The sequence below is a fragment of the Talpa occidentalis genome, unplaced genomic scaffold (genome assembly GCF_014898055.3).
Source record: "Talpa occidentalis isolate TD23 unplaced genomic scaffold, MPIMG_talOcc4v2.1 talOcc4.5, whole genome shotgun sequence".
Classification (NCBI taxonomy): domain Eukaryota; kingdom Metazoa; phylum Chordata; class Mammalia; order Eulipotyphla; family Talpidae; genus Talpa; species Talpa occidentalis.
Window position 1 is genome coordinate 115,931,607 of NW_023604861.1, and position 14,541 is coordinate 115,946,147.

The 14,541-nt window shown below is 39.0% G+C and overlaps 1 protein-coding gene across 14 annotated transcripts in view; it reads left to right on the forward strand.

Annotated features, from left to right (window-relative positions):
* Positions 1-14,541, forward strand: part of SLC8A1 (solute carrier family 8 member A1) — a 664,135-nt gene that overhangs the window by 355,817 nt on the left and 293,777 nt on the right. For 9 of the 14 annotated variants that reach the window (XM_054701171.1, XM_054701177.1, XM_054701178.1 and 6 more), the window contains one exon: positions 9,339-11,175. In XM_054701171.1, coding sequence (XP_054557146.1) covers positions 9,377-11,175 — 1,799 coding nt within the window. In that variant the 5' untranslated portion in view covers positions 9,339-9,376. The remainder of the gene's footprint in view (positions 1-9,338; positions 11,176-14,541) is intronic. The other 5 variants (XM_054701172.1, XM_054701182.1, XM_054701180.1 and 2 more) reach the window with 1 other exon arrangement.

Below are 14,541 nucleotides of genomic sequence, written 5' to 3' on the forward strand. Positions count from 1 at the left end.
CTCTAAATTCTAAAATTTGGCTACTTTCTTTCTAAGCTGCTTCCCTATTTAACATTATTCTATGAACATACACTCTGTTTTAGAGCCTTCTCATGAAGTACATTGTCAGGAACTTTTTGTGGATTGTATATTAATGAAAGGACACCATTAAGTGAGCATCTATTGAGTTTTTAAAAAATTTCTTTTTACTCCCTACTTCTGTTCTCAAGAGCATCTTATTCATTCAAGAACTGTAATTTGAGACTATGCAGAAAAATTTAAAAGACTTAAAAACTTCAAGTTGATAGGTTTCCATCTCCTCAAAAGCAATCTACTTGAAGATGAAGTTTAATGACTCAGAGAAAAAGCTGATGAAATCCACCAGCTTCTGTTCAGATAACCAACATTTTCCTTGTTATAAGAGATCCAAAAAAAAAAAAAAAGGCATTCTGAATGTTCCTATCACATAATTTTAAATTGGATTCTGTATTTAACATTCCTAGTTCCAAGAGGCAATTAGAAAGCAAAAGAGAGTGACGGCAAAGGTTTACTCTTGAGTTAAGTGACTAGGTGTTATAGGTGATACCCCATAACGAGCCTACAACTTAAAGAACACAGCTTTTCTCACCACCCAATGCTTATAATTTGGGTTTTATGCTTCCATTTATTTTCTTCCTCTATTTAAGGTTGTGCATAGAATCTGGATAGAAGTTCTCTAAAGACTTTGATTTGTCCTGGGTCTTTGTCAAATATCTGTGTAGTATCCTAGCAATCCTCACCTGTTCTACTTACAGACTGAACGAACTCTTGGTAAAATTATGCAGTACTAAGTTACTCTCTGCTTTAATATCTTCTGTCTGGCCTACTGTGATCTATTAGGGTTCATTCTTTTCTATTCTCTTCTCCCCTACCTCCCCCACACATACCAAAGGATTCACATTTTAAAGCTACCTGGAGTACCAATGTGTGAAGGAAAGCCCATCTGATATATTTCGTATCAATTTCTTAATGATATTTTAATAAACACTGTCTTCTAATTTTCAAGTACTGCCTTCCATCAGATCCTTTATTTAAATGCTCTGCTCTTTAATCTCTATTTGCTAAACAAGGGTCTCATTTTCCGCCCCCAGTGTGTAAGGTTGAATATCAGAGAAAGGTTACTCTTTCTCATCAAGGTGGAGACTGAACAACTTGTTATCTGAAATTGTTATTATTGTCCATTACAAGGGTCCAAAAAAAGTCAGATTGCAGAGCACATGCTCCATGAGCTCCTTTGGGAAGCTCATTACACTAAAAATCTCTCAGTCGCAGACCTGGAGGTTAACAGCCTGACATTTCTAGAACCCAGGTTGTATTAACTCAAGACCTCAAGTGCATTCATCTGGGAATTGGACGGTCCATTTTGAGTGCCAAGGTCACCAATAGTCTCACTGCCCAAATTCATGTAAAGCCTTCTCTCTTCTGAGATTCTCTAGTAATGTAACAATTCTCTCTTCCAGAAATGGGACTCACTCCTTGACTTTGGTAATGTTCCACTAGCATGTGAGCTTCTTTGGCTATTACCTTAATCATCTTTGTAACGAAGTATTTGACACACACTTGTACTAAGAAAAGCTTGGCAGATGAAACCACAAATGAATGTTGTTGTCCTATTTCTTTGGATTAATTACCAGTTTAAAAAATTAAAAGAATATAACTTAACTCCAAGAGCTATATTGAGACTCTTGAAATCATATTGATTTATTATTATTACTGCAAAGCATTAACTTGTTATGCTAAAATTCCGTATCATCTCCCCCAGATCCACCAATTAATCTCTTTTATTTTTGTTTTGCTTGTTCACTGCTAAGATTTTTTTCTTCCTATTTTTCATAACTAAATGGGAAAATGTTGAGATTGTTACGTGATTGATTTTAGATCTCAGATTTTAGCTGACGATCCCCCAATGGATCATGTTTCCCTCTCTGTGATGACTTGCATGAACCTCCCTAGGGATTTGGGAGGCATGATACAGGAGAGGGAACCTTCTATAACTCATGAAAGGTTCTTTATGGGATAGTGCAGCCTATACACATCTATTCAGGTGAGGCAATTATTCTATACTGACCTAAGCGTGGAGCGCTTTCCTACCACAGATGAGTATTATCTATCTATCTATCTATCTATCTATCTATCTATTTATTTATTTAAGATTTATTTATTTATACAAGCACCGGGCACAGTCAGAAGCACGGGAGGGTGAGAGAACCCACCAGAGCCAGAGCAGGGAACAGAACAGGAAGACTGATGAAATACACTGCTGAGGGGAGCAGCGGGCAGCAGGAGAGGTCTGCGCTCCATGTGGGACCCTCGCCGGCGGCCAGGGATTGAACTGGTGCTGCAGAGGCTGTGGGCAACCCTGCAGCCCAGCACTCAACCACCATGCCACCAGGGGAGGCCCACAGATGAGTATTATTAACAAACAAGGTTTTACCCATCATTTGAAGTACTATAGTATAATGCAAAGGGCTGGATTAAAATCCTAGTCTATTACTTAAGTTTATAGGACTTTGGCCAGTTTACTTTTGTGAACCATAAACCTTTCTCATTTAAAAAATGAGAATGGTAATAGCTCCTTGAACTATTGCCAGAAAGATGAGGGATAGTGAATATGAGGATGTCAACATTGCAGTTGGCACAAAGCAAGTGTTCTGTCAATGTTTCAGTCATTATTGTCATAAATCCCCAGCCCTGGACCTGGCATAACGAATCTGAGGACCACCCTAACTATTTCACATGGAACCCAATATTAGCAGAGCATCTTCCTTCTGAATTCCTCTTTGTTTATTTTCTACCGGAAGACTCTTTATTCTCCAGCTTCCTTCCTCCTGCCCATATTTCTGTCAGTAGGATACAAGTTAATAAATTTAAATTGTACTTTTTCTTATAGGTTGCCTGTGTAATAGAGGTGATTTTTGATTGGTTTCTAACTAGTATATTTTTACTGTACTACAAGGAGAAGAGATAGATGCTTGCTTGATGATGTCCAAAATACTAGCACCTTTTCAACAGGCAGATGAAGCTGGCATTCTAGAAGAAATCATCAAGCTAGAGCTAGTGAGGGAGGACCCATGCCCAGTGATTGGGGAAAATGTCAGGACCCCAGCTGAGGTCAAGGTGGAGGTCAGTTCTTTCTGTTGGGGTTTCTGTGCCCTGGAACCTGAATCACATGTCCTCTTTTCCACCTAACACTAACAATGGCATTTCTGTGTGTAATACTGTCCTTTGCTCATTTTAGGGGCGTCCATTTCACATAGGAAACATTTAAAAATAGAAATGTTGAGACCCAGTTTCCAGATAGTAATTCACCACCAGATAGTCAGTGAATCAGGACATGAACCTGTGGGAATGACTGTGTTGTTCAGTAAGCATGTGCTATGCATTATCATCAGTGTGCGGGGCTCTGCTCTGGGAACTGGGAAAATATCAGTGAATCAGAGAGAGACGAAATCCCTATGCTGACAGCTTTTAAATCTGTCAGAGAGAGGAATATAATAATCGGAACTGCTTATAAATTGTTTAGCATATACAAAACAGTAAATGCTACATGGACAAACCAAGTAAGGAGGAAGATCATAGGCTACATCTCATGAATTTTCTGTAATGTCTTCATTATCCTAAATCCATTTTTTTTTTTTTCCCCACATTGTCTGACACTTACCCTGCTGTTTCCTTTGCTAAAAGTTACATGGGTATTTTCTGGTCTGGGACAGGATCCTGACTCCAGTCTTAAAAGTGAAGGCAAAAGAGCTTGACCCTTTGCATGACCTCCTACTGCTGTCCCCCAGGGAACCTTTCCTAGGTGATCATATAGCAAAGAGGAAACTCTCTTTGGAAAACAAAACAAAACCCAAAAGAAAGAAAGAAAGAAAAGACAAGACAATAGTATAGCCACTGAGCTCTTTCTGAAGTCTGGTCTCACTCTCAGGCCTGGGGTGGGGAGCCAGAACAGTCACATGCACCCTAGATGGGATGGGCAGATAAGGAAAGCCATCCTCTGCCATCTTCTTTGTCTAAAAGCATTTGGAAGTGCTCGCCTTCATAGTGGGCAAGGATTTATGGTTGCTTAATGTTGCCTTAGGAACAGATTAATTGCTAAGCTTTGAGGCTTTTAGTCAGCAAGAATTATATAGAAGGGAATTCCAGGTCCAGATGAAAGTCAAGGAGTTCCTTGGAATAACCCCAGCTGCCAATCAACAGAATGAGATTAGGCCACTGCCTGCACTGGGTTGGCAGGAATGCCAGCAGTTTTTCACCTCTCCAAGTCAGATCTTGGTAGTCAGAACTGGCTACCACCTTCCACAGGGCCCCCGCTGCTCTGTGCCTCACTACTCACCTTCTCAGGCCTCGCTGTGGGAGACTCTTCAGCACCATTTACAAAGGCAGCTTGATAAAGGACTCTCTCTCTTGCAGGTATGTGTTTCCATCCTTGCTGACCACGGCCACCTCCTTTATACAGATGGCTGGTCTTCCTCATCGCACATCTTTTCACCATCCTTGGTTAATACCATTTAGGTCTGTAATCTGTAGGTTCTGGGAATGGTTTGATTTAGATTTACTTTAAAATAAATCTGTCCCCTCCTTATTCAGGAATATCTTTCCCATCTCAGCATTATAAGGATCCTATATAGTCATTTAATTGATCTGGATTTCATTTGTGCTTTTCTAGGGATGAAACATCATTTTTGTATCTATGTATATAAAATTGTCTCATGTTTGATTGTTAGTGAAATATTTGTAACAGGGACATGCTTATGTTTAGTGATTTGGCCAAACAGCTGTTAGATTCGTAGAAGCCAGATGCTATAAGCTGAACGTATCCTCCCAAATTCATGTGCTGAAGCCCTAATCTCTGATGTGATGGGGACTTTGGAGTCCTCCTAAAGAGCTTAGTGTCTCTACAAAAGATTCCAGAGAGCTCGCTTCCTCTGTCCGAGCTCTCTGCCATACGAAGACATAGATAAGAATGACCATCTGCCAACCAGGACAAGATCCTTTTCCCTGATCTCAGATTTCCTCTCCTCCAGAACTATATAAACTGAATTTTTGCTGTTTAAGTCAAAATAAAATAAATTGTGAGCAAAAGACAATAGGGTATTCTTGCTACTGTGCTGAAGACACATTCGGAAGATAAAATGCATATTTCAATGTGAGAACTGGCCATAGATGTAAGAGTGATCTGAAGCCATCATGAAAATCAGCCCATCCCTTATTCCATAATTCAGTGACTCAGGGCAGGATATAAGAAAGCTGGGAAGCAGATCAATATGTCCACAGCATCCACTCTTAATTTCCTGCTTAATTTTCATGGAAGTATGTATTGGAAGAACTAGTGCGACCAGTCTAGGAGAACTGCTTGAATTTGATGACATGGGAAAAACCATAAAAGAATGGAGATGAAAGAATAAAGGGACCCTCATTAAATAACACCTCGCCCACATCCTCATGAGCATATGGATTTGGTCTCAATTTAAGAAACTGAAGTCCTGAGAGTAGTTTCCAGTTGCTTTGCTAGCAATAAATTTTATCAGTATATTGTGTCTAATAATTTCACAAGTTGTACTGCCACCTATAATTGTGATGTTTTTGAGTTAAGTTCAGAAGCCCACCTCCTTTTCTCTGATGATGGATTTTTTTACTGCTCGTTCTGTCCCTGGATATCTGGTATCCTTTGGCTTATGAATGTATTATGAGATGTGGGCTGGCGCAGGGTAGGACCTGTTCTTGACCAACATAAGAGCTTATCCTAACAATATATGCAGGAAGAGGTAGCCAGGTAATTGCTAAAGACCAGAGTAAAGGGCAGCTGTTTCTAGGAACATGCCAGCCCATATGTTATACCCCAGCTAGCGCTCTTGTCTATTTGAGTCTCTAATCCAAAAGATAAAAGCCAGGCTGTTGAAAACCTTCATAGGACTTTTGCTAACTAGGCCATGCATAAAAGAGGTTTTGCAATAGTCTCGTCCATGCAGTTCTCTAAGATTACTTCACACTTTATTAGGAGTGATATAATAGAGGCTTTAATATATCTGTTTCAGAGACAGAACAAGGTTTGACACTCAGTTCTGGAGTTTCCTATCTGTATTACCTTCAAAAAGTCCTAAAGCTCTATGAACCTCAGCCACCCCACTTCCAAAATGGGCTAGTAATACCTACTGTATAGAGTTATTGTTAGGGTGCTGTGACCTGCACAAGTCTAGGGGGTGCCATTCACACAGTATAATGGGAATGAGAACACTAGGAATTTTATGACATGGCAGTGCCACTTACTGTATTAGATGTAACATTTGTAAAGAATTAGCATGTGTCTAGAACTGTGTTTAAGAATGGGATCCAGAGTTTATTCACTCAGGCAATTGACAGTGATTTGCCATTGTGCCATTTGGAAGCTGGCTTCTAAGAAGTAAAGTAGTTTTGGCTCAAATAACAATTTGCACAGACTTGGGAGTAAAAAGTATTATCACAGTCAAGGAATAGAAAGACTTTTCATATTCTGGAGCTTAGAGGCCAGATCTTGAAAAGGTCTGAACATCCTGTTGAGGAGTTTAAACTTTCTCTTCAGGGCAGCGGGCAACCAGTAAAGAGTTTTAAGAGGAATGACAGTTAGATCTGCACTTTAGGAAGTTCATTTTGGCTAAAAACTGAACGGAATGATGCGATCTGGCAGTGGTTTGAAGGGAGCCAGTAATATCAACCTTGGAGACAGAGACTGGTTTAAGTCTCTGTTTTGTGTTTACTCTTCCTGTTCTGCGTGATCCCTTGCGAGCAACTACTTTTACCTTATTGATTTCTACAGGTTCTCTAGATATGATAAGTTGCAAGTCTTCTAAAAGTGTCACTGCAAATGTTTCTCCTTTTAACACTTTAGATCTCTACTGTATCATTTTATATACCTGCTGCATAGACACTGGGGGATCATTTATAAATCAGATTTCTTTATGACAGGCAAAGGCTGATCTCCTTGTTTCTAACCTTACCCTGACAGTCTATGTTCCACTGAATCAGCAGAGGTCCTTTTAAATAAAAAATCACTAGAATGATCACATCACACTTCTGATCAGAGCCTTGCTATGATTCACATCCTCCCCCCCCCCCCAATATTCACTGATGAATTCTCAGAACCTACAAGAGAGTCGTGTGGGTCATCCTAAAATATGTGTTGGATGGCACTCATGTATTGATGGAATAAATTGTTGCTTGAGGGAGTCAGAACTAGATATTCCACTGCTAGTTACAGTAGTAACAGGCTAGTTCAGTGCCATCCTGTCTTTAAGCAGAGAACCCATAACCCATCCAATATGAACAAATAGTTGGTGACCATGAGCTTTGCATATTTTGAAAATGTATTCCACTTTTTGCCTTTTATTTAGAATGGAATTCTATCATCACACCACAGCCTTCTGTTGGGTCTTCTTTAAAATGTGAAGACTGTCAAAGAAGCTTATCTCTCAAAAGTGATGAGCTATAAATTGCTTTCGATGAATGGTGGACTCCCTGAGAATCTGCCAGAACACACTGGGCCAGACGGGGTTCCCTTGGACCTTAGTGCTATTTTCAGTATGAACCAAGATGACCAACATGGGCCAGAGAACTAGTGACCTTGGGGGTGACTCTTGGCCAAAGCAAGACTCTGAAAGATTCCAATCCAGTCCCACCTTTAATTGTATCAGTCATAAGGCTATGTTCTCATTCAGGACTCCTTCCTGTCATCACTTTATCTGATCATAAATGACCCTGCATACAAGACCTTCCAAACTTGAGTTACCCTGACTGGGAACAGACCTTCATCTGCTGCAGATCCCTAATAGGGGACAAGGGTGTTGTAAGGCCCCACCTGGTAGGTGAATTAGGGCCTTGGTGGCTCAGTCCAGCACTTGGCTTTGTTATGCTCAGTGACTCTGTTGCCATGTCCCTAGCTGCTTCAGCCCTTCATCATATGTATACTCTGTGGTCACTGAGCACATGCCACATGAGCTCATGTAGATGGAATTATTGCTTCAGCTTTTTTTTTTTTTTTTTGGTCACTTCAACCCTCTGTAGAACTAATATGTGTTTTAGAATGACCATGAAAAGTATGACATGGACACCAAGAAGGATCATTTTATGCTATGGAGGCTGATTTCATAGCCTGCCAGGAAAGAGTCTTACAAGTACACCTGGTCACCCACTTTCCTTCTGTGGGCTGCCTGGAGGTACTACAGCATAATAGGTGCATGCATGTGAAAGGCCGTGTTTGAAAAACCAGATGTGCAGCTGCTAATGCATCAGGAGACTTGGTTGAAAATTAAGAGGACATGTACTCTTATCAAAATATGCCTTTAAGAACTGTGCTTAGTCTGTGGAAGTAATGCATTCAGCAGAATTTTTTCTCTTTAAGTACAAATACTATTGAACTTTGATTACAAGCAAACTTGAGGATTTTTCGGTTTCTAGCAAGTTGGAGTAATAGCACATTATTTCATGAAATGCAGAGACGGGTATGCCACAATTGAAGATCATCACTAAGTCTTGTGTTGATAGGATCTTTAGGGTCTGAACTTCAATGCATCAGTCTTAATAATGTGATTTTGGTGATGAGACAGCTTCTGGTGTTAGAGATCATACTAACCAAATATTGGGCCTCCCAGGTGGCGCAGTGGTAGAGCGCTGGGTTGCGAAGCTGCCCGCGGCCTCTGTGGCGCCGGTTCAATCCCCGGCTGCTCCCAGGCCACCGGAGGAGGGTCCCACATGGCGCGCAGACCTCTCCTGCCGCCCGCTGCTCCCCTCAGCAGTGTACTTCAGTCCTTCTGCCTGCTCTGCTCCCTGCTCTGGCTCTGGTGAATTCTCTCACCCTCCCGCGCTTCTGACTGTACCCAGTGCATGTATAAAACAAAACAAACAAACAAACAAACAAATAAATAAAATGCCTCTATTAAAAAAAAAAAAAAAAACAAATATAAAAAAAGTCTGATTTACCAATAATGAGGACTTTTTAAAATGTTTGAAAAGTTTTTTTTTTAATTGGTTTGTTTGCATGCATAAATGTGTATTCAATAAAGCAAGGCTACAGTTGAACTTTTCATTTTCCATTGGGCCAATTGTGTGTATTGCTCAGTGAATGGGGACTCCACATAGGAAATCTACCAGCAGAGAAATTGATTTTTAAATTTTACAAAGGAACTTAATCATTGATGGATTCTTGGAATAATGGTTTACCATAGAATTTTGGGATAGTCAAATATGAACAAGTCATTGGTAAAGCAATAAAGAAAAGTAATTAGTCATGCTTTGGATCTGGCTCTAATGATTTCATTTTTCTCTTCCACCCCATCTTCTTTCAGTGTAGGTTGTGACACTTGGAAGTCCGCCATTGTACAACATGCTGCGATTAAATCTCTCACCTGTCTTTTCCATGGGATTTCGTCTGTTAGCCATTGTGGCTCTGTTATTTTTCCATGTGGACCATATAAGTGCTGAAACAGAAATGGAAGGAGAAGGCAATGAAACTGGTGAATGTACTGGCTCATATTATTGTAAGAAAGGGGTGATTTTACCCATCTGGGAGCCCCAAGATCCTTCCTTTGGGGACAAAATTGCTAGAGCTACTGTGTATTTTGTGGCCATGGTCTACATGTTTCTTGGCGTCTCTATCATCGCTGACCGGTTCATGTCCTCTATTGAAGTCATCACGTCTCAAGAAAAAGAAATCACCATAAAGAAGCCCAATGGAGAGACCACCAAGACAACTGTGAGGATTTGGAATGAAACAGTTTCTAACTTGACCTTGATGGCCCTGGGTTCCTCTGCGCCAGAGATTCTCCTTTCAGTAATTGAAGTGTGTGGCCATAACTTCACCGCAGGAGACCTTGGCCCTAGCACCATTGTGGGAAGCGCTGCCTTCAATATGTTCATCATTATCGCGTTGTGTGTTTACGTGGTTCCTGACGGAGAGACAAGGAAGATTAAGCACTTGCGTGTGTTCTTTGTGACAGCAGCCTGGAGCATCTTTGCCTATACCTGGCTTTATATTATTTTGTCTGTCATCTCTCCTGGAGTTGTGGAGGTCTGGGAAGGTCTACTTACTTTCTTCTTTTTTCCCATCTGTGTTGTGTTTGCTTGGGTGGCAGACAGGAGGCTTCTCTTTTACAAGTACGTCTATAAGAGGTATCGGGCAGGGAAACAGCGGGGAATGATTATTGAACATGAAGGAGACAGGCCATCTTCCAAGACTGAAATTGAGATGGATGGGAAAGTGGTCAATTCCCATGTTGACAACTTCTTAGATGGTGCTCTGGTTCTGGAGGTTGATGAGAGGGATCAAGATGATGAAGAGGCTCGGCGAGAAATGGCTAGGATTCTGAAGGAGCTCAAGCAGAAGCATCCAGAGAAAGAAATAGAGCAATTAATAGAATTAGCTAACTACCAAGTCCTGAGTCAGCAGCAGAAGAGTCGAGCATTTTACCGCATTCAAGCTACTCGCCTGATGACCGGAGCTGGCAACATCTTAAAGCGGCATGCAGCCGACCAAGCAAGGAAGGCTGTCAGCATGCATGAGGTCAACACAGAAATGGCTGAAAATGACCCCGTTAGTAAGATCTTCTTTGAACAAGGGACATACCAATGTCTGGAGAACTGTGGTACAGTAGCCCTGTCCATTATCCGTAGAGGTGGTGATTTGACCAATACTGTGTTTGTGGACTTCAGAACAGAGGATGGCACTGCCAATGCTGGGTCTGATTATGAATTTACTGAAGGAACTGTGGTCTTCAAGCCTGGTGAGACCCTGAAGGAAATCAGAGTTGGCATCATCGATGATGATATCTTTGAGGAGGATGAAAATTTCCTTGTGCATCTCAGCAATGTCAAAGTATCTTCTGAAGCCTCAGAAGATGGCATCCTGGAAGCCAACCATGTTTCTACACTCGCTTGCCTGGGTTCTCCCTCCACGGCCACCGTGACTATTTTTGATGATGACCACGCAGGCATCTTCACTTTTGAGGAATCCGTGACGCATGTGAGTGAGAGCATTGGCATCATGGAGGTGAAAGTCTTGCGAACATCTGGAGCTCGAGGAAATGTTATTGTTCCCTATAAAACCATTGAAGGGACTGCCAGAGGCGGAGGGGAGGACTTTGAAGACACTTGTGGAGAACTGGAGTTCCAGAACGATGAAATTGTGTAAGTTCTTTTTTTTTTTTTTTTAAATATATGTGCATGTGGTTGAGTGAGTTTGCGGATATGAGAGTGTGTGTATGGGTTTTTTATACTAAAGGGGATATAAGGCCTGGAATAATTTCAGACTGTTTCAAAATATCAGTCCTTACTACTATGCCTCGTCTCTGTTGCTCTATAAAAAGACCTTAATCTGATATCAAGATTTGATTTTTACTGTTGTGCTTTTGTATATTTGAATCACATGATAGGCTATGATAGAATCTTGGGACCAATATATCAAGCCACTTATGATGGAAAAATGTGGAAAAATGTGTATTTTGTTTTGAATCAGATACTATACATGCACAGAAAAAAATATTATTTAAAACCTCACATTAAGTTACTAACTTAACAAATTGGGTAAACCCCCAAAAGAAACATCTCTACAAAGAATTTCCTGGCTACCAGGGCTGACTGAAATGATTTCTGCTGTTTTTGACTTGACATTGTGTTTTTTTGTGACAACATAACATTTCATTTTAAATGCTTAGTTATAACTTATTGATGAATTCTGCCTTTTCAGTCTTGCGACCACATACAGCTCTTACTTTTTCCCAGTCTGGCTTTTTTTTACATGATTAAACAAACTCTTTTATCCTGCTGATACAGTGATGGAAAGAGAAATAGAATTCTGTCCAAGCATCCTGATTGAGTAGGTCAGTGAAAAAAAAGTGGAGGACAATGTACTCTTCCTGTTGGCATTTTACCATAACACTTGCCAGTGATGAAACACCAAGTGCCTGGTTGTGTGAGGAGCCTTCCATTAATAGCTGCTATTTAGATATTTCTCCTTCATTGCCTATGAGGGAACATTGCCCTCACCAAAAACAAACCAGAAAATTTGACCCAATGGGCAATGTCCAAACTGGACAGATGGAAGAAAGGAAATTATTTATCCTATCTGCAGGGCAACAAAAGACACTAAAATGAATATGTTGGTTGAATCATTGGCAACTTAGGAATTTCAGGAAAAGAAATACATAAAATAGTTCTAAAAATGATTAGTTCTTGTATTAATGGCATGTGGTATGTCAAATGGCAAGTGTATTCTCTCCAAGAGGAAATATCTCCTACTGAAAGTGTAGAGAAAATAAGAAAAGGGGTGGAAGGTGGGCAGAGGGAAAACTTTGTTTCTAAAAGAACCTTGCAATATCTTTATAGTTCTTCATTATTGTATTATAGAGATGAGCAGTAATGGAATACAGCCCAATTACATCAAGCAAAGTAGAGTTTATAATATCCACCTTCCAGGGTGTGTGTGTGTGTATGGCTTTTGATGAATATCTAGTTTATGTTGGATCTTATGTTGTTAGTGTTCCACTTACTGAGATGTGTGTTATTGGGACAGTTATTTTAATGAAAGAGTAATATAGTAGCAGGTAAATAGCCTGCGTATCCAAGGAATACATTTTCCAAAGGCCTTGTATTAAATGTGATCCTGCCCACCTTAGTACACATAAGCTTTATTCCTTTGCTAGGATTTTTTCCTTATTATATTTTGTAAATGTTTCAATTATTGAACCATCTTGTATTATATGACACTCATAATCCTGTTCTTAAAGGAGTGTTGCAGATTAGTAAATGAACTCCCAACAGCAGTCCTTTAATATTACCAAATTAGTGTTTTGTTCTTTTTTTTTTTTGTATAAGTACTTAAGATGTTTTCTCATGAAAATTTGGTCTTACTTTCTCTTATAGAAATGGCTCTATACGTGTTATATGAGAGCAGACTTTTCCTATCAATTTCCCTATATATTTTTTTTATCCAGGACTTTTACCAAATCATAATACATTACCATCTTTTGGGCACAGTGTAGAAGAAAAAATGTAGAAAAGACTGGCAGCTACTTGATGGAATAATTTATTCCTCCAAGCTCCACTTAAAACACTCATCCTATGTCATTAAATTGATTAAATTCTTGCTAAATAAGGAATATTGCCAGATTCCAATTTTAGAAACTTAGATTTCTTGTGAAAATTGGTGAGGATTGGTGGAATTATTGGTAAGCCATCCTTGATTGTGTATTCTTAGGAGTGTTCTACATCCATAGCCACTTGCTAGTTTTCTAAAACTCTCACTGTTTTTATTTGCTAAGTTGGCATTTAAAAATTTAGAAATGGCAAAGTATTTTATAAGTGGAATGAAATTTCAGCTCAATACTTTTTTCCTTTCTAGAACTTTAATTTTAAAGCGTTTTCATTGTGACATAGGGTTTTAGTACTGAACAAGCTTTGTAGGTACTTACTAGGTCTGTTGCTGCAATGAATTTGTTCAGGTCAGTGGGACTTAGTCTTAAGCTAAGTATCAAGGATTCAAACAATGTTTATAAAAATAACATAATACCAAAGATCCTTTATTCTATTTATACATGGATTATTTTTTCTCTGGTAGTTATGTCCAGGTCAGGTCCACACAGATCCAAGTGAAAGAGTTTGTCATGTAGCACAATCCAACTTGATAGACCCGACCCACTAATTTTAAGAATGAATATATATCTTCAGCTGATTGCATAGTTTATCTTGATATAGGACTTTCTTAAAAACCTACAATATATGAGTAAAAACTGTTGACACCTCTGAACCTTATTAAATACTTTAAAATATCTTTCTTTTTTCACTGCTGCACATAAAGCCAGAAGTTAGGATTCTTTCCAGAGCACAAAAAAGAGATTCTTGTAAAAAGCTTGGATTTAGGGCTTATTTTATGAAACCATTAACAAAGGTTGTAGTAGGGTCCAACTTCATTGCTTCTTTGATTTGAAGAATAAGATAGATTACTATTCTTTGATCTTATTTTTCGTGAGGAAGTCAAATTTATAAAAATGTACATACTCATATTTTTGTGTAAATGTATTGAATTATTTCAACTTGATCTTTTTTTAAGATCAAAATGTTAATTGACAAAAATACTGATAATTGGTAAGTAATACTTATATTCTATAATTAAACATTTTAGGCAAAACATTTTAAAATTGTAGTATAAAAAGCCATTAAGTAGATATAATTAACAGCACATGCTTTTGCATAAGCTCATTCAGTGACAAATATTAAACTCATGCTAGCTAATCTTGATTTTAATATGGAAGTCTAATGTTAACAGATTAAAAAATAAGTTGAAAATATGCTGATTTGATTTGTGGTTTGGTAGATGACATCTATAAATTTGAAATGCTGCTTATGGTATTCTTTAATGATGCTAGTTTAGTGTTAACAGATATTACAAAGTGTTTAGGCTTCCAGGGTCTAACATTGGCTTAACTGCTCTGGAAAGAATTGTATGGGGAATATAAAAATAAAATTTATTATTAAAAAATGATTAATGTGGATACA